Source organism: Heliangelus exortis, chromosome 3 (assembly GCF_036169615.1).
Source record: "Heliangelus exortis chromosome 3, bHelExo1.hap1, whole genome shotgun sequence".
Classification (NCBI taxonomy): Eukaryota; Metazoa; Chordata; class Aves; order Apodiformes; family Trochilidae; genus Heliangelus; species Heliangelus exortis.
The window spans coordinates 57,414,867-57,439,872 of record NC_092424.1 but is presented as its reverse complement, the minus strand read 5'-3'; the positions used below and the strand labels follow the sequence as shown (position 1 = coordinate 57,439,872).

Here is a 25,006-nt window from a genome sequence, read left to right as displayed (position 1 = left end):
TCTGATGTCTTAATTGCCAAGGAGCTGAGAGCTTCTACCCAGCTGTTGTGGCTGCTACACTGCTATACTTATATCACTATCTGTACTTAATTTTAGCTCTCCTTATGGCCTTTCTCCAGAGTGTTGCTGAAATTAGGCATTTAGTGATCCTTTGAGATGAAAAGATCCTGCAGCATCTGTGCTTTTATTTAATTTCATAGTGGATTTTTGTATGGAAATACCAAATTTAACCAGATGAAAATGTTAAACCAATTTGAACTCCTTTACCAAGTTGGAAGATGGAAAGGGAGGTGACATTTCTTACAAGTGCTTATTGTATGTCTTTCCCAAACTATTAAAATTAAACTTTCACTGAATGAGTCAAAACTAGATATTCATGAGTAATGGTTACTCTTTGCCATTGCCAGCAGAAGTCTCATCCAAGGGTATTTGGAAAAGTTGCTGTCAGGCATCACAATTCTGTAAAGCTACAAGTGTACAGAGAGGAAAATGCAGTCTAAACTTGATTCTGAAGTACTGGGAAGAGGTGTGAAGCAGCAGTTTCTTAATAAATATATTGCATGTGTGTTGTATTTGATGCGGTAGCATACAAATACTTGCTACTTCTGTGAGAGTCATCTTTTAGTCAATACAGTGGATTGTGTTTCTTTTCTGCATGATCAATAAATCTGTTTGAGAAGTCTCACTGAATTGCACTAGTGAAAGTCAATGGAAGACAACAGGACTTTGCAGCTGTTACCCAAAATGTTTGGTCCATGCTTGTCTGTGGTTATATCCCACAAGGAAGGAATTTAGCTGAACTCTGTGCTGAAGGATGAATTTAAAGATCGGATAGGATCACTAAAGAACAGGTTTACTACATGTATATTGATTGCATTTGCAGTCACCAGGGTTAGTATCAGCACAGAAAGGCATTTTGCAGTTCCAGTGTGTCTTCTACAGAATTTATGATTGACTTTAGCAATGTAAAACAGTTCTTGAAAGGCTGAGATGTCTTTCCTCTTACCTGCAGAGTACAGAGGAATTGCCACAAATTCTGTGGAGATTCCAAGGATTTCTCTCTAGCCTGCAACTTGCATCTTGGTTTCCATCACATCTTACAGATGAAATGTGCACTCAGAAGACTTGCACATAGGAATGTGTAGCACAACCATCAAGACATCTTCCTGTTGCCCATGTCAGAGCAACAAAACAAATGCTGAGACAAATGCCTGTTTTTTATATTTCTTTGTGGACTAACTTCTCAATCTGAAAAATAATGCCCCTCAAGTCTTTTATCTTTTTCCTCCTTAAGAAATGGATTTCTTAAGCATTATTTGGAACATCACTTCAAACTGTAGTTTGAACCTAGATCTTTATAAGAACTTCTGGTCCAGGGATTGTCTTATTCTGTCTTGACTGGAGATAATAAGTTTGTGGGATTTTTCAGAAGCAAATTTTAAAATAATTTGGTTTATTGCACATTGAAAATAAAAAGTTTTAATTTACAAACTCTCATCACTTTCACTCTTGTATAAAAGGGTAGGCTTTGTGTGCAGTTCACCTTGGCAGCTGGTGACCAAACAAAAGGCCACACTCATACAGATTTTCTAATACAAAATAAGTATTGAATGCATTTAAACTCAGGCATGATCCATTATGCACGTAACCCACCGGTTTAATGATCACCTGTGAAAGTAATTTGATGAGTAGCAAACGTAGTGCTCTGCTTTATCTCCACTTAATCTCCATACCACCTGCTTACTGAGTATGCTCAGGACCCCTCAAAAATACGCAATAATTATGTAAATAGACAATTAAATAATGTGTTAAAAACCACAGAAGATAAGAAACTAGAAAAGGAAGGGAAACAACACTAATGGAAGCAATACTTTTTCTGCTGTCTCTTCGACAGAAAAAAAAAAGCAGGCAGTTCTTACAGTTTTATTTGAGAATGGAATGGTTTGGAGAAAAGCTGAGAAGAGAAATGGGTCACACTGGAGGCACATTTCTGTTTTATCCTGTTATTAATTATGAGCACTCTGGAAGACAAGTGGAACCAAGATATTTCCAGAAATATTAATCTAGAGAGAGCTGTACTTCTGATTAAACCCCTTCGCAAAGGGGTCACTGAGCTCTTACGTTTTTGGATGTATTTCATCTTGGTTAGGGCTTGGGGATTCATTGTGCCTTCAAACAGTGGAAAAAAAGCCACTAACTTGGGAGATATCCCTTGTTTTCTTGCTTCTGAACAGTAGAGAGGCAGAATGTCATGCAGGTAATTGCACTAGATTGAATGTATTGCCCTCAGGCACTGGAAAAGGTCTAAGTCTGTTGCAAAGCAAGATGCTTGTGATGAATAGAAAACAGAAGGCCTGTCAGAGGAGTAAATCAGTTAGTGAGTCGATGGAAATGGCTTTGATAAATGAATGGATGCCAGTATTAAATCAATTGTTGGGAAACATTGTTATACTCGGGAACAGGGATAAACACTTTAATAAAATACAGGATAGCTGTTTCATTTGAGTTTAACTATGATTTTCTAGCCAAACAATTGGCTTCCTGTGATGACTGCAGTTTTTTGTTTGCTTGCTTTTTGGCTTTGCTTGAAGGGGATACAGTGATCCCCATTTTGGGTGCTTCAAACAGACTTGCTTAAATCTCTGCTGGCAGATGACTTGGCATGATGTTTATTCTGCAGTAATAACAGTTCAGTACCCCTAGTGTATATACCAGTACTGAAATAAAAACATTAGAGACAAGCCATAAATGTAATTTTATTAGATTGCCTTTGTCCCACATAGCCTTAGTTATAATTGAAATTACCAGGTTTAAAATGTTCTATCTGTTTGCTTTGTTTCATGATTTAATTTACCAGCCAGTCTAAGGTAGGATATTCTTATTTTACAATGAAGCTTCCTTCTGCTTTTGCCTGAAGTTTCTGATAGTTAAACGTAGTTATAGTAGAATTTTATTTAGCTACAAGAGCAATTTCATATTGATAAATTACAGTGAAAATTGCATGGCAAGTGGGTGTCCAAAATATTAAATACTATAAAGATAATACAGTTCTTTACCACTGAAATAAACTGACTTCTACTCTGTTTGCATGTTAACTTAAAAAAAAAATGTAAATCATACACCATCTAAATAATGAGTGAGATTTGCTTAAATCTGAGAGTGAAGTTGGTCCACAAGACAGCAGACATTTTCTGGGAAGAAAAGTTTCTGGGAAGAAGTTTGTCTTTCAGGAAGACAAACCTCTGTGCCTTCATGTGGCTAATGGTGAGAACTTTTATCAGGTATGCAAATAATGTATTAAACAATTTTCAGTTTTTCACTGTCCATCATCCTACCACAGAGAATTTTCTCTGCCTGAAATAACATAATCTCATTGATCAAACTATAAACTTTATGAACCTGTGGCTTTTTTTTTTATGCTACAGTTCTTTACTGTGATGTGCTAGATCACCCTCATTGCAAAGGAATTCCCGCTGCTATTTTAATAATTAAATTAAGTTACATTGATTTTTATTAAAAAAAGACAAAAACAAAAATCAAAAAAACCCGAAACAACCAACCAACCCCCCAAATTGCTAAAGTACTTTAAATTATCAATTTAATATGTTCATATGTCACATGAAAACTGACATTTCTAAATACTTTTAAAGTCCTTATAGTCAATATTCTATGTTCCCCTCTTCTGGGAAGAGGTATGTGATTTCATAAGACTATTGAGTAAGACAGGTCATAAGGAAAAAAGGCAAAAGGAAAGAAGGCATTTTGTAAACAGATGCCTGAATAAGCACCTCTTCTCATCCTAGGATTCCTTTTAGTAATTTCTATTTGAGGCAGTGTGATAATCAATGAGTTACTGCAGAGGGGCACGGAGCAGCTGCCCATCAGCTCATGCTGGCTGGCATGCTGTAAGCTTACAGTTGTTCCTCTTCTTTTACAGTCTTGGCTGTATTTTGAAAAAAGCATCATTAGAGAAATGGAAATGCTATTGCATTTGGTAATGCTGTTTCCTGCTGCAGCGCCCCAGTTCCCCCTACGTACCTCTTTGCTGTCCTTTGCATGGGTGTTTTCATCAGGGTTTCTGACCCTGATTACAGGTGATTCTATTACAGACTTAGTGCTGCAGCAGGAACTTGATACGTTGTTATTTGCTGTAGATTTCATTTTCCTCTTCTTCGCTGGTTATGTTTTCAGTCTTCACGTGCTATCATTAAGTCAACATATTGGGCAAATTACTGCAAGTGATCCTTTTCAAACTCCCTTTTCGTATTCCCTGTTAATTCTTAGTGTTGCTAGATTAAATAATTCTGTAACTAAATTTGTTCAGAGGCTACTTCAAGGGTGCTAAAACCACTGATAACGGGTGGGAATTGTCATGGGATTTTTTCCAAATGTTCTCTCTATTTCTTGTTTCTTTTTTAAAGTAGAAATGTTGTCTATAGAAATACAGATATTGATCCAGAGCTGTGGAGAGTGTTAAAAAAACAGTGGGTTTATGTGACTGCCAATTTCTACATAGCATTTAGTAAAGAACTCAAATTTTCTTTTTTGGTATGGTTTGGGAGACTGCAATGCAGCAGAACATTATATTACACAAAGCTGCTTTCTATTATGTCGTATGAATAGACAGACAAGTCGTCAAGAGATTTTTTTTTTTATCCATTTAGATGTATATGGAAAGCACTTCAAATAACTAAGTAGAATGAGCTAAGGAAGCAATAAAAATGAATAATAGTGCAGTATAGTAAACATAAAGTGGGCTAATTATAGTCTGAAATCAAATATTGAAGTTTGATTTCCAAATTTTTAGTGTGCAGCTGTTCATTCTGGCTCTAGAAGAGAACAGGAATTGCAGTCTGCAGCAGAAAGAAGCTTTTTTTGCAGAGGATCCAATACAGTATCCTTTGTGATCCCAATTGGAAAGGACTTAGTAAAGAGAATGCAAGATAGATTCAGCCAGATTTACTGGCATGTATTTGTGGGGTTCATCAGCCTTTTCTCTTTAGCTCTCTTCCTTCTTACTTTTGCCTTACTTCTTGTCTTCCACAATAATTTCTGAATACATATTATAGGCCATCTACTTGAGTAATTGTCTGTGTGGTTAACCCTTTCACTTGGTTACAGACCCTAAAATGCATTATGAAGTAATTTTCAAACCTAATTTTCTGTAACCTTCTGTGGAACTTTGTTATTTATTAAAATCCTGTAATGCTATAGAAGTAGATTAACCTGGCTTTGTGATTTTAGGTTCAAGTCTACATCTGGAATAGAGCTTGGACTTGCTGTGTTTATAAGATGCCATTGGCACAAGTGCTTTCACTTCTTACCAGAGTAGTGGGGTATAGGTGTACTTGAAGCAGCATCACCACCCCTGATTCTCAGTGCTCAGCAAATAGACATCTCTCTTCTCAACAAAACCCAACACTGATCTCAGAGCTTATCAGTGTGAGGCTGAAGTCCTGGCTTAAGTCTTGAAGGAACTTCCTGCATTGTTTTGGTCAAGTTCTTTGGTTTTCTGTTCCCCAGCTCTCCATAAGGAAATTTTCTATAACAATTTTCCATCCCTGCAAGTATAAGAAAGTTGTCCAGATTTGGTCTTGAAGTGTTAAGATACAATGGTAAAAGGATCCTGAGGCCCTGTAAAGAGAGGAAACAGCACAAGATCTAGATTTTTGTGCATTCATTCTTAAGTTCATTCTTAGTTAAATTTTTAGTATGTTTGGACCAATCAGTTGAAATCCAGAGGTTTCCATGCTTTTGTCATGGGAAGTGTAAAAAACAGGAGATGGTTAATTTTCATGCATCTCAGTGAAGTTAAGAAAAAGTTTTTGAAAGCAAAACAAAGCCAACTGTAGGATATAATTTTGAAGCATTGTAAAACAGAGTACCAGTATTAACTTCACAAGGTACATTAACATTTTACAAGTCCATTCTAGTTTTTGTAAAAAAATTACACCCTATCTAAATAGATTTTGTTTGCTTTGTAGGTGGTGGACTGTGCTTGGGATGAACTAATAAAGATCTATACTCCATCATGTCTGGCAGTCCCTGTCTAGAGAAAAAATGAAGATCTGACACACCAGGAACCTTCCTGTCTTCCCCCACAGCCAGACTTCTACTTAAATGTCAACTGTGTCACTAATCTTAGTGTCTCTTTTTAAGTAAAACTCTGATTGAATGGGGTGCTGTGCACTTAAGCATGTGGAAATTTTAGGTCTTGATTTACTGTATGGTAGTACTTGAGCCAGCAAAACTTTCAACAGCTACTGAATGGCTGAGGAGTGGCTGTAGGAGATTGGATCTGGTGTCTTTGGAGTAGAATCACCAACACTATTTTATCATCAGTTTGGCTAATGATGAGAGCAGAGGCCTGAATCTTCTTGATCCTTATAAAAAGTAAAAGTAACTGGCAGTGCATTTTGAGATAATGTCACTGTAGAAAAGAAAAAAAAAAAAAAAAAGAGCTTTTCACTGTGAAGTACTGTAATGTCCACTGAGGTTTGTGTCACTCAGCTACACTTATATTTATATGTTTTGCTGTGACTCAAGTTGGATAATTTTCTTGTGCAATATGACAAATACTCTTGATAGACAGTAAATGTCAGTTTATAGCCACCTGATTTCTTTTATCTTTTGATTGCCACTTCACAAAGATGACAAAGATTTTTTTCATACATCTTTTCCATTAGATTTCCTTGAGTAAAACAGTTGATGAAGTCATGCAGAAAGATACTCTAGTGATAGAGAAAACACTTAAGAAAAGATGAAATTTATACAATATTAATTGGATCACAATCTTCAAGATTTAGAGATGGGACATCCATATTTTCTACTTGTCTTCTTTCTTCACTTAGAAAGTTTTCCTAAGAGATAGAAGAGGAATGTGGCCATATATTCAGTGGTTTTGGGCCTCTGACAGCCTGACCAAAATGAGAGTTGATGTCCAGACCAGTTGCAGCACCAGAGCAACCATACAAGTGAATTAACTGCTTGACACAGCGTTTGGAGATCCAGTGTCTCTAAGCCATTATATTTTCAAAATTATTCTTAATATTTCATAGGCATGTTGAGTACTTTCAACTTGAATAGTTATTCTACTCTCCTGTTTTATCTCCCTTTTCTGCCTAGACTGGAAGTTACTTGTCTGAGTGAGCAGAACATTTAGGTGGTGGGTATGTATTTTAGATGCATGTTTCTGGAGGGAGGGAGGAGGATATTCCAGAATGCTTCTGTAGCCTGTCAGTTGGAAGAGCAAATTTTGAAAACCTAGCACAGAGGGAGGGAAATTAAAAAATAATTCTGAACATGCCCACTAAAGACATGGATTAAACCTTTTTTTAACTGCCTTTTCTCCCCTCATATCCCTGTCTAGCATCAGTGCTGTGTCCAGATTTAATTTTCTTGAAAAAAATGAGTGCATCCAGAAAATGTACATAGTAAATAAGAAGTGTGGCCTTTGATCTTCCTATGTGATCTTCGAATGAAGAGAATGTGCTGTAACATTTCTGCACTTTAACAGAAAATACAGTCTGGCAATAGTTAATGTTGATGCTTAATTCTCAGGGAATGTTTGCTATAACTGTTTTAAAGAAATACTTTTTGTGACCATAATGCTATCTTCTGATCTTTTTATTTCATTTACTGAAACAGGCCGTCAGTGACAACAATCTTAAAGATGTGATATGTTCTACTTTTAAACTTGCTCCTGTGAAAGATTTTGTTTCATGGTAACCCATAGGTTTCTCCTTGGTTCAAGAAACATACTGATTTATCATGTTTCAAAGGAGTGGGTTTGCTGGTCTACAATGTTATTAAATTAATTGTACACCATGTCTTTGGCTACACTCTTGTATTCACTTCCCCAATTTAGAAACCTTGATCAAAAAGTGAATGCAGTGAAAGATACTGAGAGTATCTTTTAAGTAAAAAGTATCATAATCATGGGGGTTTTGTCTTTTATGGATGACATTCTCATTTTTTCTCTGAACTCTTATGCAGCTTTGCCTATATGTCAGACTACATGTCAGTAATGAAGTGATCTCTTTCTTCCAGCCAAAGTACACAGTACAAATTTTGCTGCATAGGCACGGCTGTACTAAGCCTTTCAGTGGTACTGCTCAGTTTTGAATGTGCTGAGGGTCATGTGATGGGGAATGGATATAACTCTGCGTGCTTTCCTTTGTATGCTTCATGGTTGCATTATTTTTAATCAAAACAAACTGCTCATTAAACATTTTAGATAGATCTTTGCCATTTTAATCCCCAAAACCGTTAAAAAAATTTATATTCTCAGGAATTTGACACCAACTTGCTCCATTTTTTTCTCTCACTCGTGTCATTGCACCTAGCTGAAAGCATACTGAGCATAAATTGCATTAAAGGACTATAGTAGCTGAGGTATCATAATCAGCTCTTTAATGTAATGAACCATGGAGCTATTGTTTACTAGGATCTGTGCCCCACCACTAGGTCAAAACTTCTTAACAGGGTCCACTTACAAATTTAGCATCCACTGCTGTCTTTGGACACAAGAGCAGCCTCTGTGAGGGAAGTACCTTCACTGCTGTGTTACCTCAAATGCTCTCTATTTATTGCTTTACCCAGTTCCTTCCCTGAGATGCAGAAGAATTCATCTTTCTGAGTGTGGAGTGGTGAAGAGGCAGTGCAGGACTAGTACTGGGCCTGTTCTGAATCCATGATGAGAAAAAGTTGGTTTGGCAAGGACAGTACATTCCACTTTGTTCCCCTTTGCTGTGTATAGAGAAGGCTAAAATTAGGAGTACCATGAGAGATGTTGCAAGGGAAGCTGGCTTGGCAACACAGCTGAGTTCCAAGGGATAGGATATGGTACCTGGGACATGGACTCTTCAGTTCTCAAATTGAATTTTAGTGCAGCCTCACCTTGAGTACTGTGTGCAGTCCTGAAGGACCATTTAAGAAGGACATCAAGGTAGTTGAATCTGTCTGGAGGAGTGCAACAAAGCTAGTGAAAGGGCTGGAAAGTATGTCCTGTGAGGAGGAGCTAAGAACTATGATGTGTCTCATTTGGAGAAAAGGAGCCTGAGATGTGAATGAACCTCATAGTTCCCTACAGCTTCCTGAGGATGGGAAGCAGAGAGTGAGGTGCTGAGCTCTTTTCCCTGGTAGACCTAGTGATGGAACATATGGGAATGGCTCAAAACTTGAACCAGGCTAGGTTTAGCCTAGACATTAGGAAGTATTTATTTCCAAAAGGGTAGTCCCACACTGGAACAGGCTTACTAAAGAGATGGTCCATGCCCCAAGCCTGTCTGTGTTTTAAGAGGCATTTGGAAAAAAACCTGAACAACGTGCTTTGATTTTTGTTCATCCTGGAAGTGGTCAGGCAGTTGGACCAGATGATCCTTATAGTGGCCTTGCAGTAACTGAAGAGGCTGCAGAAAAGCTGGGAAGGGACTATTCACAAGGGCATGTAGTGATGGGACAGGGAGAAATGGCTTAAAACTAGAAAAGGAGAGATTTGGATTGGATGTTGGGAGGGAGGAAGTTCTTCACTGTGAGGGGGGTAAGACACTAGAACAGGCTGCCCAAAGAGGCTGTGGGTGCCCACTGCCTGGAAGTGTTCAAGGCCAGGTTGTATGGGGCTTGGAGCCTTCCTATGCAGGGGTGTTGGAACTAGATCTTTAAGGTCACTCCCAAACCAAACCATTCTGTGGTTGTATGATCCAACTGAAATAGTCTATTCTATTGAAATTTTTATCCTTCTGATAGGCTTGTTTTTCTGTTTCAATTGGTAAATTACTTAGCCCCCAATGCAGAACTTTCAGCCTGCAATGTCAGAGACTCACTTCTCTAGTGATAATTTCACTGGCTACAAGACAAAATTATTTCTTCCAGAGGTTACAGTTAGGTGGAATCCTAATTACTACAGTATTTCCAGAAAGCACAATTAGATTTTTTTTTTACATCTGCACTGACTTGGCAGAAGGAGCTTTTTTTACTTCCATGTGCAAACACCATCACTGGGATCCACGCATTCTGTTGAATTGTGCTGTGTGGACTTGGGATGAGCCCAAGTGGGGGCTGGTATAAATGTATTGGCACAGTTCTGCAGTAGGCTTTGAAGCCAGGCTTGGTCTCCAGAAAGCTTAATGAGTTTCAGCTTTTAAACACCTTAATATTTCCAGCCACTTAACTGTGAGTTTACATTTTGTGCTGCAGTGCAGCTGCTGAAGGCCCCAAGGTGGAGCACCCCATGACACCAAGGAAGTCAGCACAAGTGAGATGTTATTTTGCCTGAAGACTTCTGGGTTTTAGTCTGTGCTTTCTTCCCACCCTGAATTAGCAAAGGTTAAGCTTCCAAAGTATTCTGATTGGCTCTTGTGACTGAGACAGATAGGTATTACTCTGACCTTTAAAAAGGTGGCATATACACAAAAGTCTTGGGGTTGTTTTTCAGTGCTTTAGTATTTCAATCAGTTGAGTTTTTAATCAATAAAAAGGTAAGCACTCAAATATTATTAAAACTGAAGATTTACATGTTAAAAGAAGGGGAAAATACAACTGCCTTGGTAAGAAAAAGAGGGAGAATAAAATGGAAAATAAACTATTGTGGAAAATAATTAGGGAGCACTTAGAGTCAAAAGGGGAAAAGCCAATTTAAAATTGTAAACATCAGGAGAATCCCCCCATAGGTTCTGTAATGATGTAAAAGAGAAGGAGTGAAGAAGGAATAGAGATTTTTGGGTCTGGTGAGTGTTACAGTGGTCATCACAAGGTCAGTCTTGTTTTTGCACTAATGTTAGGATCTGTAATGGGAATGGATAAAGGAAAGAAGGTGAGAAAAAATGTCAGGCAAGAAAGAGTGAGTGAAAACAGTAACTTGCTAAAAAAATTAGTAAATTGAAGCCTGCAAAATAAAAGGCAGGCAAGCTGGAGGCAGCCTCTGGTGAGAAAGAATATTTATCCAGCACACATCAAAAAGGAGAAGGAATCACTGCTGTGTCTGCATCAGCCACAGGCAGAGTCAAGAGCAGCTGCTGTCCCCCCTGCACCAGCACGACTGTCACTGAAGTGCCAGGTAGACCTGTGCTCAGCATACAGGAACAAACTTTGGTGTCACGTGTACCAATAAACTTCTTTTTTTGGTTGTTTGGGGTTTTTTGTTGTTGTTTTCCGGTTTTATTTGTTTATTTAGGGTTTTTTTGTTGTTTAATTTAATATTGTTCCTGTGGAGCTGGTTTTGTTTAAAATAAAGGATAACTTAGCTACTCTCATATTTGTGGGTGAAAGGTAGTCTTTCTGCTAATGACAGACCTAACATGTATGATGTTAAAAGCATAAAATCATAGAATGGTTTGGGTTGGAAGGGACCTTCAAGATCATCTAGTTCAAACCCCCCTTCATGGGCAGGGACGCCTCCCACCAGACCAGGTTGCTCAAGGCCCCATCCAACCTGGCCCTGAACACTTCTAGGGAGGGGGCAGCCACAGATTCCTTGGGCAACATGTTCCACTGTCTCACCACCCTCACAGGGAAGAATTTCTTCCTAGTGTCCAGCTTAAATCTCCCCTCTTCAAGTCTGAAACCATTTCCCCTTGTCCTCTGACTACACACCTGTGTAAAAAGCCCTACCCCAGCTTTCTTGAAGACCCCTTCAGATATTGGAAGGTTGCTATAAGGTCACCTCGAGGCACCTAAGAGCCACCTCGAGGCTGAACAACCCCAATTTCCTCAGCCTGGCTTCATAGGGGAGGTGCTCCAGCCCTCTGATCATTTTATTAGCTCTCTTCTGGACACTCTCCAGGAGCTCTATGTCCTTCTTATGCTGGGGACTCCAGAACTGCACATAGTGCTCCGTGAGGGGTCTCACAAGAGCAGAGTTGAGGGGGAGAAATCACCTCCCTTGACCATCTGTCTGTGCTGCTTTTGATGCAGCCCAGGACACAGTTTGCTTTCTGGGCTGCAAGTGCACATCGACAGCTCATGTTTAGCTTTATCAGGCAGATTTTTATAAATCTGCATGTATTTTTATCTATTCTATCAATTAAAAAATATATATTATTATAAGGCAGATCCGAGTAAAATTGTAGTTTTTCATTCCTGTAGGTTGCCTGACACTGCAGGGGGATGGTGGAGGAGAGGCTGTGTGAGGGAACTGCTGCTGCTTTTCCATAGAACCGAGGTGATCTATTACCAGATGAAGGTTTTAACAGGAGACGGCAAATCGAGAGAGGGGATTAGTTTATTTAAATTTTACCAGGCTTTAAAACATCGCTTTTAGAGACTGCGTGGTTACCAGCTGTTTCTCAAGGAAGGTCCCCCACCTAGAAGCAGGTTCTCACTGCTTTCTGAGCAGCTGTTCCCATCCCTCTGGTGTTCCCTGCCAGAGAAGGGGCTCTCTTTGGCGAGCTGCGGGAGGCCAGGACCCCAACGCGAGGAAGGGGGGGGTCTGCAGGAGGATGCCACCCGTAGGCTCGATGGATGCTTTTTCCTGGGAGGACGTGCGGTTTTGGGGAGAGGAAAGCCCTGCTCGTGTATGCGGATGGAGGGGAGCTGCACTGACCTCCCCGTTCCAGGAGACGTGAGGGTTTCCTGCGGGTTTCCCATGCTATTTTGGTGCCGGTCGAGCTTCGCCGTGATGCTGCGTTTATCCTCCCGGCTGGAAGCACAGCGGTGCGCCCTGCCACTGCCCGCCCTCCCTCCTCCCGGCCGAAGGGCTCTGGAGGCTTTGAGAGGGTTGTTTTTTTGGTTTTTTTTTTTTTTTTTTTTTTTTTTTTGAGAGGGGTTGAGAGGGTTTGCAGGAGGCTAAGTGGACTTCCCACCCCCTCTGAGACAGCGTGGCGTGCCCTGGGGGACACCAAGGATCAAAGCTGGGGGGACACCGGAGGCGGGGACAGCGGGATGAGGGGGACACGCTGAAAAAAATTAAAAAAGGCGGCGGATACAGATTGGGGATGGCGGGGGGATACACCGGGGACTGCGGCGGGGAGGGGACGGCGCGGGGACAGAGCGGGGACATTGGCGGGGAGGGGACATAGGGGCGGAGGAGGAGGGGGACATGTCGGGGGGGGCGGCACAGGGGTGCACGTCGGGGGCGGCGGCCGCCCTGCCGGGAGCGCGTCCTGCCTCCTCCCGCCCCCCGTCTCCGCCCGTCCCCGTCCCCCCTGCGTCCCACCCCGCCGCCGCCGCCGCGGCGGGTGGCCGGGCGGGCGGCAGTGCCGCGGTCCCGGCGGCGGGGCGGTGCGCGGGGAGGATGGGCCGGTGGCGGGGCCGGGCGCGGGGCGTCGCGGTGGCGGTGGCGCACGGTCTGTGCTCGGGGTCCCTCAACATCCTGCTGAAGTTCCTGCTGGCCCGCTACCACTTCGCCTTCCTGACGCTACTGCAGTGCCTGAGCAGCGCGGCGGCAGCGCTGGGGCTGGAGGCGCTGCGGCGGCGGGGTCTGGCCGCCCTGCCGCCCTTCGGACCCCGCCTGGCGCGACCCTTCGCCGCCGTGGCCGCCCTGGCCACCCTGCAGTCCACCCTCACCCTCTGGTCGCTGCGCGGGCTCAGCCTCCCCATGTACGTCGTCTTCAAGCGCTGCTTGCCCCTCGTCACCCTCCTCACCGGCGCCCTGGTGCTCCGCGACGGCATGCCTTCACCCGGCGTCCTCGTCGCCGTCCTCATCACCACCTGCGGCGCCGCCTTAGCCGGTGAGTGCGACCGCGACCGCCACCCCACCGGAGGGACGGGACGGGATGGGACGGGACCGGAGGAGGCGGACGGGCGGCCGCGCAGCCCGGAGCCCCGACGCCGGCTCTGCAGCGGCAGCTCCCGCCGCTTCGGATGGGCTTCGGGGCGGGACGGGGCGGGCAGAGGCAGCCCGGGGGAAAAGGTGAGAGAGACGGGGGGAGTACAACCCCGGGGGGCAGCTGCAGCGCCACAGTAGAAGGCGCAATCTCAAGGAAGTAGGAGCAGCCTTAGGGGGGCAGGAGCCCTGCCATGGCAGGTACAAACTAACAGGGCTCGGTGCAACCTTCTGGAGATAGGTGCGTCCTTATGGGTACCGATGGGAAACTACAGGAGAAGGTGCAACCTTATTGCGACTTTCTTAGGGAAGATGCAGCCCTATAGCAGTAAGAGTGGTATTAGAGGGAGTGGGTGTGAGCTTACCGAGGTAGATGTAATTTTGGGGACAACTGCAGCCCTACTGGGATAAGTGTAGTCTTACAGGGGTAGGTAAAATCTTTGGGGTCAGTTGCAACCCTATGGGGCCCCTACCTGTGTTGATTTCCAGCCGAGATGTAGTTGGAATTAGAGGGAAAGCTGGCTCCGTGTAGCCCAGCAACACCCCTGGTTTGGGGGTTGCCCCAGAGGACAGAGCATACACATTGTGGTGAGTAGCTGTGTCTGCAAAGCAGCCTGGCTGGGTGAGGGAGGCTGTCACTGTGAGGGTCCCACACAGCTTGGCCTTGCTGGGGCAAGGAGGAGGAGGAGGGCAGAAGGAGGACCGAGGGGCTAGAGGACAGGCAGCCTGGCCATCTGGAGCTGACATGTGCCTGAACTGGCGTGAGCATGTCCAAAATTGCTGTGTGTGTGTGTGCACGATTTCAGCTGCAAATTTCCTGTAGTGTCTTCATAAAAGGGAGAACAGGATCTGATTTTGGCTGTGGGCTTTAGGTGGAGGGTGGATGATATTCAATTGGCTTGCAACACATAAACACACACATAAAAAAGAGTATATCTGTTGGCACATAAGCATGTCCAGCCTTGGGAAAAGCATGACAAGCCTTAGGAGTTCTGGAAAGGACACTTGAGCCTATTTCCTAAATATCCCCCCCAGCCCAAACCAGCCTTCTCTTTCTGTCTTGCATGCAAAAAAAGTGCTTGTTTCTTTCTTTGCCTCTCCTGACAGGAGCTGGTGACCTGACTGGGGATGCTATGGGCTATGTGACAGGGGTACTGGCTGTGCTGATACACGCTGCCTACCTGGTGCTCATTCAGAAGACCAGTGTAGATAGTGAGTACGGACCTCTGACAGCTCAGTATGCCATTGCTGTTTCAGCCACCCCTTTTCTCATCATCTGCTCCTTTGCCAGTATGGATTCCATCAATGTCTGGTCATTCCCAGGGTGGAAGGACCCTGCCATGGTATGCATCTTTATCGCTTGTGTCCTGATTAGCTGCGCCATGAACTTTACTACCCTTCACTGCACCTACATTAACTCAGCTGTGACCACCAGCTTCGTAGGGGTGGTGAAGAGCATAGCAACCATCACGGTGGGCATGGTGGCATTTAATGATGTGGAGCCCACGAAGTTATTTATAGCTGGTGTTGTGGTCAACACCTTGGGGTCTGTCATTTACTGTGTGGCGAAGTACATTGAGACCAGACGGCAGAGCAATTACGAGGACCTGGAGAAAGAAGCTAGAGAAGAGGAGGCCAAAAGGCAGGCTGGGGACCAAGCACTTTTTCAGATGGAGGTGATTTCCCCCGAGAAGGGGACTGAGGAAACAGCAGCTGAAGGATCAGCCATAGGGGACAGCCAGAGTGGAGAGGAAGAGATGGACAGTGCTGAGAAACCTGCCAAGGGACCTGCAGTCGAGTGTGAAGCCACTGGCACACAAGAAGTGAACAGGAGCTTGCTGAAGGATGCCTATCTTGGAGTATGGAGATTGATGAGAGGTGCTAATTATATAAAGAAGGATTACTTGATAGAAAACGAAGAGCTACCAAATCCTTAAAAAGCAGGTTTGAAAGCCTATTGCTTGACAACAGACACATGGTTCTCTGTACAGGGGGAAAGGCAGAGCATATATTTTCACATCAATGCTGACAAATCCAAATCACGTAGGATGACTTTACCTCTTTGTCAAAATACAAAAGGTCAGAGTTTGCTCATGCTTTGGGCTTGCTTTCAGCTGCATTCAGTACATCAGTTTAGACCTACCACAGGTAAAGGTGCCAAGTCCTGTGCTGTGGATACAGAGAGAGTTGGGCAATGGCAAGTCATGGGGCACTTGCCCAGCAGCCTGGGCTGTGGGGGACACCAGTACCATTAAGTCAGACAGCAGTGCCAGTGGCACAGCAGTGGCTTGTAGCTTAGCTTGTGTCTGGAGCCTTGTGATTTTGACACCATTTGGAGCCTCCATCGATGTGCTTCCATATCTGTAGCCATCCAGTTATAGGTACTCAATATAAATATATTTCTGCAATATATAAACTCCTGTTAACCATACTTCTATGTGCTCCTCTGCGTCAGTTCAATCGCGACAGAGCTAGAGGTTGTGCCACTTTAATTATATTGGTGTAAAATCACGCTCCTAACTGAAGATTTGAAACTCTCCCCGATCCTGTGGCCAGGCTGGGCCCTGGACCTGGTTTACATTGGGTGGTTTGTGTCTTCAGTAGAAATACTTCTTTCTTGTGGTGGTGTACATGACATCAGAACCAAATCTGCACTTTTGAGAAGCTGTCGTCAACAAAAGGGTGTTTTTCTATGAGCTTTAACTACATGTAGCACTGGAAGTTAGTTTGACCCAAATAAAAAGGATGTGAAATGTTGGACTGCATTGATTTGATTTGGGAGGGCTATAGAAAGAATGGGGAGACAGTGCATGCCCTGTGCTATCCCCTCTTTGTACCCTAAAGTTGGGTCCCTGGCCTGGAACTTAGGTGTCCTCTCTGTCTTCCTCTCTCAGCAGTACAGGGTCATAGGAGATGTGGGGACACCACCTCTGCTGTGGTGCTCAGCAGTGCTTTTGCAGAACGGTTTTGCTGTATCCTGTCCATGTGCTGGGACATGGCTCTGTGCATATCAGCCCTGGCTTTCCCCCTGTGTGGTGCCCGGTGGAAGAAAGCACTGACAGGCAGGCAGGAGCTGCAGTAGGCTCTGGCAGATTGCATGGCCAACTGAGCACTGGTGGGCCAGGATGCAACACATACATTCAAAAGGAAAGACTGGGAAAGCTATAATTTGAGTATTTCTTAGCCTAGGGCTGCCCTTTAGAGAGGTGGGAGTCCTTGGGTCAAACCTGTGCTCAGAACCAGGCACAGAAGAGATTTGACTCTTAGTCTTTCTCATCCCAAAAGGGAGCCCCAACCACCAGGCCATGATGACCTCAGGCTGAAACAAGTTGTTATCTCCTGAAAAAAATGAACCAGGTTTGTTGTTATTTTTGCTGTTGTTATTAATATTGCTATTATTTATTAAGCCACTGAACTGAAAATTAGTTATTCCCACAGCCCTAATTAATCAGTGCCTAGCCCAATGCCTTCTCTAGCCAAGCAGTCTCACAGCTCACTCAGCACTGAAATCTGAAATGAGCCATTCACCCAGCAGGGAATATTCTCAAAACTGATCTCTGAGGGAGCTTTAGATTCTTGTCAATAAACGCCGGCAGAAACATCGAGCGCTACAGTATGGTTTTGGAGTGAGTGCAGGAGATGGGTGACCTGGTATCACCCATGAATTTTGGATCAGACAGCTATAAAGACATTCAGGCTAAAAGCTGCTGAGCTGGGGGGATGGGGCATGGAGATCTGTACATCACACGTTATGTATAGTTTGTTGTTTAAGAGTTGAGAAACCCTGGCTGTGTGCCAAAATACGTTTAATTTCCATTCGAGCTCCAGATGGCATCTTTTTTAATAAAAGCACTATTTATTGTTTAGAAGTTAATATAATAGGGGTTTTGTTAATTTTTCAAATGCACCCTAAAGAAGTTTGTGTCTCTGACTTATAGCTGCTGTGTTACTGAACTCATTATGAGATTGAGCTGCATTGTAGTGATGCAGATGGCTGAAGAGAAACCCACATCTCTGATCTGTCCTCACTGTGCTCTGTGTTTTCTGCCCACAAGAAATATGCATCTTTTTACAACCTGGATGCCAATCTTAGATCCCCTGGCTCACACTCTGTGTTTGGCACACGCTATAAAATGCTCTCCCCCTGGCGTCTTGCTGCAGGACTTCTTCCTGGGCAATTTCAGTGTTTTGCTGCTTACTGTTGTTGAAATATTAGTAGAAACTTGCAGAAATTGAAACAGTTTTGACTGTTAAAAAAGCTGCTGTAACAACATTGTACATTTGCATGTATAGTCAAAATGTGATTATACTTTATTCTACTTATACCTGTAAATTTCCTAAATTGAAATGGGAATTTGTTAAATGCAGTCCCCTTTTTCAGTAACAGACTGTCGCACAATAAAATAAAAATACTGCCTCGTGCTGAGGTGTTTTAATAGCATCAGCGGAAGGCTGCAGAATGAGATGTGGGAATAAAACGCACACCCTTTTCCAAAAGCCTTTTGCTTTTCTTATTGTTGCTACTCTGGGGTGCTCATTTTTGGTTCATTTATAGTTATTCTTGTGCCTTTATACCATCCAAGTTTCCTCAACATGTGACTGCACGCTATAAATACTGTGGGACAGTGGGACTGAGGACTGACAAAGGAACACAGGAATCACAAGTGGCTGACTCCTCGGTACAGCTTGGAAGTTTCTGTGGTTCTCGGCAGTGATTTCTTTGGTTACATATTTAAGATGATTTAGTGTCATTATTGTAACTGCTGTAACTCCAGAAAAGAATAAAAATATGAAGTTCATTATTCATAGTTATATTATAAAATCATTGGATTATTGAAGGACTCCATATTGTTTTCATTTTACAATTGCAGATTATGTCCCTTGGATGGTAACCTTGGGAGATGATTTAAGCACTATTTTTTACCAGTTTGCTTAGGATGAAAGGTGTGTAATGTGCTTGTGGCTGAAACTGGGTTGTGCCAGACAGTGGGGCTGGTGATTATTGCAGAATTCATCTTAAAGCTCCACACAAACATGCCTGCAGGACAGTTTAGAGAAAGAAACAGTCCTTGCTCCAGGATAATGAATGAACCTGATGCACAATGGTTGCTTTGAGGAGAAACATTAATTTCAGTGTCAACACTTCATCGAGTAACACCTGCTCTAGTATCACTCTATACACACACACGCAGATGCACCCACAAAAATATGCATGCACGGGGAAAAAGAAAGCCAGACTGGCTGCGTTTTCCGAAATACATTCTTTTCTCAATGAAATTAAAGAAAGGCCAGAATATTTGGAGGCAGGGATAGTTAGAATTTCTAAGGATAAGTGAAAAAATTACATACATCACTGGCTAACTGATGGCAAACTGGCATTTACCATCATTTCCAGAAGGCATATGAACAGCAACGTATGAAAAAAGCCAACAGGTAAGACTGAAAGAAATTTTACAGTTTATTAGGCAACACTCCACAGCCCTGTGTATATCCATTGACAGTTTATTGTCAGGGCTTAACAGCCTCCCATAATTTGATTACATCTGTTTGCTGCTGGCCAAGGCTTCAGTCGGCAGAAAGATGCAAGCCTTTCACCTCTGGGCTCTAAATTAACAGCTGAATATTTTGCTGTTTTTAACAGCTGAACATTTTGCTGCTTGTTGTGGTTAAGCCTTAACACCACAGATTCCCACCTTCTTGCTCTCTCTCCCTGTGTCCCGTGTAATTTCATACATCACTTTGAGGTTTCTTCTGTGCTTTTTAACCTGAAGCTTTTAAGTGCAGTGCAATCGACTCTGCCTCTCATTAGCTGCTATATTTATGGCTCAGTAGCTTGTTGGAGGTCACCAGGAAGCTTTTCACTTCAACCTTGCGCCTGTTGGGAATTGATGAGCTTGCACATGTCCTCAGTTCCCTTTCCTTGTTCCTGGGTATTTCCCAAATCTTGTCTCTAGCATCCAGCCTGAAAACCTTTGCCAGTGGCAGAGGACTTGCCATTGAGGCTTCTTTCATAATATTACTATTTTTTCCTTATAAGGCAGGAAGAGAATGGACCAGCAGAATCCTGTATGCCCAGACTGCTACCTTTGTGGCTGTTCCTGCACGCCATCTCCACGCTTACCAGATCCCTGTTATATCTCAGCTGTGGCTGTGTCCCAGCCTTCTTGTGGAGCTGGGCCAGGGCTGCGTACCAGCATCCTGCAGAGCTGGGCTGTGCACAGGATGGATGAAGGAGTCAGAGCTCTCAAGCTGCCAGCCAGCCAGCACTGCAGTCTCCTGGTTGTGCTTATTACACATGTAAAACCTGAAGGAGGCTTTTTTTTTCACAGTAAAAGCAGTTTGAGTAATTAAGCTATAAACCTGAGGAGGGGGTGCCATCTTTGTTGCTGTGGATCCAGGCTGATTTTTTTTTATAGGTGGGGACTAAGAAAGCCAGACACACTTGAACTCCAGACATTTTGTTTGAATAGGAGAGAGACTATGCCTGAGGTGGAAGCCCGGGTAGAGACTATGAGAGCACTGCTTGAAGAGGGATTGAGATTAGGATGGATGGGGAAAATATGAAAGTTAATAGCAAAGATGGGGAAAATGTGAGTTTGCAGGAAAGCAAAATGTTTCTGTTAGTGCTTCTCTCCTACACCCACATCCCCAGGGAATTGGAAGCCAGCCCCTCTACCATATTTCAGTTTGTCAGTGTACTTACATGGAGAGAAAAAGTGACAGCATCAGAAATGGAGGGGCAGACAGTGCAGTGAATCTGTGATAGATAAACTTGAATTTGGGGCCCTGGTAGAGCGACACACATGAAGGAGACAGACAGAGGGACTGACCTGGCTGGGGAGGTTGATGGATCTATTCTTTGTGGTCCTGTGATTTTTTTTCTTACCAGGCAGATGTAAGAAGTTTTTCTCTGGGCACATTTATTTTGTTGATAATTTTTTCCTTTATCAAATAAAAGCAATGTCAGTTCTGCTCTCAAACTTGTACTTCTTTTTTTTTTCCCCTCTCTCTAGTTGCTATTGATTTTGTTCCTAACAAAAACAACAAAAAAGCCAAACCCAAAAAAAGACACCACCCAAAACACCAAAACAAAAAACAAATCCAAACAAAAAACAACAACAAAAAAACCCCAGGCTTCAACAATTCTTTAATAGAATTCAGGATTTCTCTGAAAAAAAAAAAACCCAACAAGTGCTAAGGTGATAAACTGTCTTTTTTTGTATGGAATATTTATTTACCAGTGATTAAATATACTTGTACACTCAAAGAACTTCTATAGAATCAGCTGTTCCAAGAATTCAATGCTACAGCTCAGGAAAGACACTAAGCACTAGCTAGCTACTCAAAAGCAGTCTTGGTTTCATATGGTGTCACCACCCTTGCAGATGTTCAAAAAAATAGCTGTAGACAAGGCACTTTGAGACATGGTTTAGCTGGCATGGTGGTGTTGGGTTGATGGTTGGATTCAATTATCTTAGAGGTCTTTTACAACCTTAATGATTCTACAATTCTATGATTCTGTGTGTGTGTCATGTGAAATTTGTTCCCTCTGGTTCATCATGTTTTCCTTTGTGGAAGATGAAAACAACAGTCGAAAACTGGCTTTTCAGCACAAGATTTTGCCAAAGAAATTCAGGCTATTTGTTATTCAAGCTTTAGACTTTCCTCAGCTTTATCTACTCAGTACCTTTCCTCAAAACTTGCCATTTTTGGTCTTCATTGAGCTTTGATGTTGATTTGGCACCATTTTTTTTTGTTCTTTTTTTTTTTTTTTTTCCTCTGTGGCTGGTCAAGTAGAACACAAGGCATTATTGGGCCTGGCACCCACCTGTGGGTCCTCTTCAGGCAAATCAAAGCAGATGCCAACAGACAAAGAAGCATCATATTCCACTCTCCTGGACAAAGACAGGGATTCACTGTTCTGTTGTTGAGCTTCATTACTGATTTGTACTGATTTATACTCATCATGCACAGGGACAGTGAGTAAAGCCTTCAGAACCAAGGAGGCTTCCCTGTATCTCTGCATTTAAAGCATGGGTTAAAACCTGAGACTTTTTTTTGGTGGAGCTCCTCTTGGTGCATCAGACAGATCCAATGTGCTGTCATGTAAACTGATGAATTTGGAGGACCCAGGCTGCTGTGTGAATGCACATCCCTAGGTGGCAATACAGAGCAGCCTCTGCAACAACTTCTGAGTTGCCACCACACATGCACACAGAAGGCACTTGCCTCTGTACCAAACATTTAAGTGTGTCTTTATTTTGTGTGGACTTTCATGCAGTAGGGCACAAACCTAAATGATAGGTTTTTAGTACCTAAACCTGTACTCAGCGCTGGTGAGGCCACACCTCGAGTCCTGTGTCCAGTTCTGGGCCCCTCAGTTCAGGAAGGATATCGAGGTCCTGGAGCAGGTCCAAAGGAGGGCAACCAGGCTGGTGAAGGGACTCGAGCACAGATCCTATGAGGAGAGGCTGAGGGAGCTGGGGGTGTTCAGCCTGGAGAAGAGGAGGCTCAGGGGAGACCTCATCACTCTCTACAACTCCCTGAAAGGAGGGTGTAGCCAGGGGGGGGGTTGGTCTCTTTTCCCAGGCAACTCTCAGCAAGACAAGAGGGCACGGTCTCAAGTTGTGCCAGGGGAGGTTTAGGTTGGACATTAGAAAGAATTTCTTTACCGAGAGGGTGATCAGACATTGGAATGGGCTGCCCAGGGAAGTAGTGGATTCTCCATCCCTGGAGATATTTAAAAAGAGACTGGATGTGGCACTCAGTGCCATGGTCTGGTAACTGCAGCGGTACTGGATCAAGGGTTGGACTTAATGATCTCCGAGGTCCCTTCCAACCCAGCCAATTCTATGATTCTATGATTCTATGATACCATTTTATTACATTAAGGGAGCAGTAGTGGCTGTTATTTCACAACCCCAGCCTGAGATGAGGGTTCAAATTGGGTTTGGGCACTGTTTCTCTATCCCAGCAAGCAGAGATCTGTCAAGAGCCAACACTCTCAGTTTCAACAATGCAAAACCAAAGGAATACCCCCTCCACTCCAAATGTTTTCACATGTCTGTAGCAGAACAATCAATGGCAAATGCTCCTGCTTCAGAAGATGGGAGATTTGCTGGCTCAGGCCGTGCCACTGGGTTGAGAGGCAGAGCCATGACACCGTGGAATGGTCACTGGCTTCTGAGGCTGCATCTGCTCCCTTAAACAAGCACAGATGTAGCTGCAGGGGCTTTGGAGAGCAGCTCTGACCACCGCTATTGCTGTGTGGGTGAACACTCCTGTGTGGTTTACCCCTTTCCCAAAGCATCTCAGAGGGAGCTGGCATGTGGCAGATCCCTGGGGTTCTCCCCAAGCAGGGTAACAGGTCAGCTCAGGCTTTCTGTGGCATCACAGCAAGGGAGGTGAAGACTACAAATTGTACCTGTGCAATCCAGACAGGCTATTACTGAAGCAGAAATGGTGCCTTTACTACTTTATTTTTCCAGCCACAGCTCCCTCTGTATGTCTGGAAGGAAAATTGCAAATCTTCTGATAGTTCAGGGGCTTTTTTAGAAGAAAAGATTTATTTAAGAAGCAAGTCCCTGCAGGTGATACAGTGCTGGCTGAGCTTGCAAAATAATTCAGTGTGTGGAACGGATTAGGTTGATGGCTGCCTTATTTTCATTGCCTTCAAAGGGGTTGGGAAAACGAAGAGGTAAAGGTATTCATTCATTCATGGCTTGGCTTCAGGAATGAAGATTTAAGAAAGGCTCTTCCCACGCTTGCTGCAAGCACTCTGGTGGCTGATAAGGCCAAAGGTAAAGGCAAGAGGACTGCAATAAAGAATGAGCTCTGTGAAGCAGCTTTACCACAGCACACCTTCAAACCCATTTGAGAACTTCAAGGATTTAGCATTATTCTTGAGCTGACCTGACAAACCAATCTGGTATCTTTACCGTTGAGCCTTAGAATAAAAAAATGGCAGAAATTCAATCTCCTGCAAGATAAGGAGTTAAGTAGCCAGTGGATTCCCAGGGTGCAGGCGGCACTGATATGGCCCTGCTATCAGCTGACTCTGCTGTGATGGGATATCTAATTTAGGTAAGTGCATTTCCAGCATTAGAGTGCACGAAGTCTGACTGTGGGTAGCTGCCAGCAAAGACACATGGGATCAGTTTTGCAGATTCATGCAGAAAACTGCTCTCCTTTTAACTAAAAATCTTGAGTAATAATATAAGAGTATTATAATCTATCAACAGCAAAAGCAAGGCAAGGGAAGAAAAAAATTGGAGTCCCATGGAGACATTTCCAAAGATTTAAAGTGCTACTGATCTGCGTTTTTCAGTCAGAATAATGAATAAACATTTGAGTGTTAATGAGATGAACATAGGTAATTTGGATTATTTGGAAACTAGCATCACTATCTGCTTCTGATGCTGTGTTCCAGGTCTGATGTGTATATTTAAATGAAGTTCATTAGACTTGGACTGTAGCCAGCTCTTTCCTTGTTGGCCTTTTTCAACTGTAAACAGAATTCCACTCCCTTTGAAACTGTGCTGTCACTTGCTTTTGCAAGAGGAGGCATGAGTATTTGGGGGTGTCATCCATTGATCTGTACTGTGGGTTAATGCTGTAGGTTTGATGAGATCAATGTGCTTCAGAAAAAGAAGTGAGTCTATTCTCTTCTGCTACACTGGCACGGTCCCATAATGACAATGAAATTGATTGGGAAGAAATTGTTTCAGGACAAATGGGTCCTGCATGAGCTGCAAGCATCACTTCCAGTCAAGAAATGACACAAATAAAGCTGCAAAGTTCTCTGCTGTGGCAGCAGAGAGGAGCATGAAAAATCTCCTGTGGGAGGAGTGAGATTTGGTATACCTGTCACAGAGACTTCCGAAGTATTGCTCAGGTTTTTTTCCATGTTAACATTTTTCATGTGGAACACTTTCCTCTGTGAATCGTTGTCTACCTGCATATAGGGCTGTTGAATGAAGACCTTTTTACAGACTTTTTTCTCTTGGTGCTACACAGATTGCTGTAATTTTGCCTTAAGTTAATGTTTTCACCCTACTCCCAGTTCCCAGCCACAAAAGCTGTGCTGGGAGCCTCTTGAGTTCAGATACAGTCTGAAAATTTTGGATCTGCTATTTGGCAAAATTCTGGGATGAGAAATGTTTGATTAGGGAAGTGTGGTGAAGATGAACCCCCTGGGGGCTAAAATCTTCTTCCACCCATGGCAGATCCTCTTGAGGAGATAAA

At 43.3% G+C, this 25,006-nt stretch overlaps 2 protein-coding genes across 2 annotated transcripts in view; both read left to right on the top strand.

Moving 5' to 3' along the window:
• Positions 1-7,938, top strand: part of PEX7 (peroxisomal biogenesis factor 7) — a 38,795-nt gene extending 30,857 nt beyond the window's left edge. Inside the window, exon 10 of the mRNA XM_071740839.1 lies at positions 5,985-7,938. Coding sequence (XP_071596940.1) covers positions 5,985-6,053 — 69 coding nt within the window. The 3' untranslated portion in view covers positions 6,054-7,938. The remainder of the gene's footprint in view (positions 1-5,984) is intronic.
• Positions 7,939-13,191: 5,253 nt separating this feature from the next.
• Positions 13,192-18,479, top strand: SLC35D3 (solute carrier family 35 member D3). The gene is made up of 2 exons (XM_071740791.1): positions 13,192-13,667; positions 14,870-18,479. The coding sequence occupies exons 1-2, from the start codon at positions 13,232-13,234 to the stop codon at positions 15,697-15,699; spliced, it is 1,266 nt and encodes a 421-aa protein (XP_071596892.1). The 5' UTR covers positions 13,192-13,231; the 3' UTR covers positions 15,700-18,479.
• Positions 18,480-25,006: the final 6,527 nt, after the last annotated feature.

Excerpts from the sequence above, each read along its gene's own strand:
- SLC35D3 (XM_071740791.1), top strand. The coding sequence starts at position 13,232 with ATGGGCCGGTGGCGGGGCCGGGCGCGGGGCGTCGCGGTGGCGGTGGCG. Across the intron at positions 13,668-14,869 it reads CTGCGGCGCCGCCTTAGCCG|GAGCTGGTGACCTGACTGGG; the intron begins GTGAGTGCGACC and ends CTCTCCTGACAG.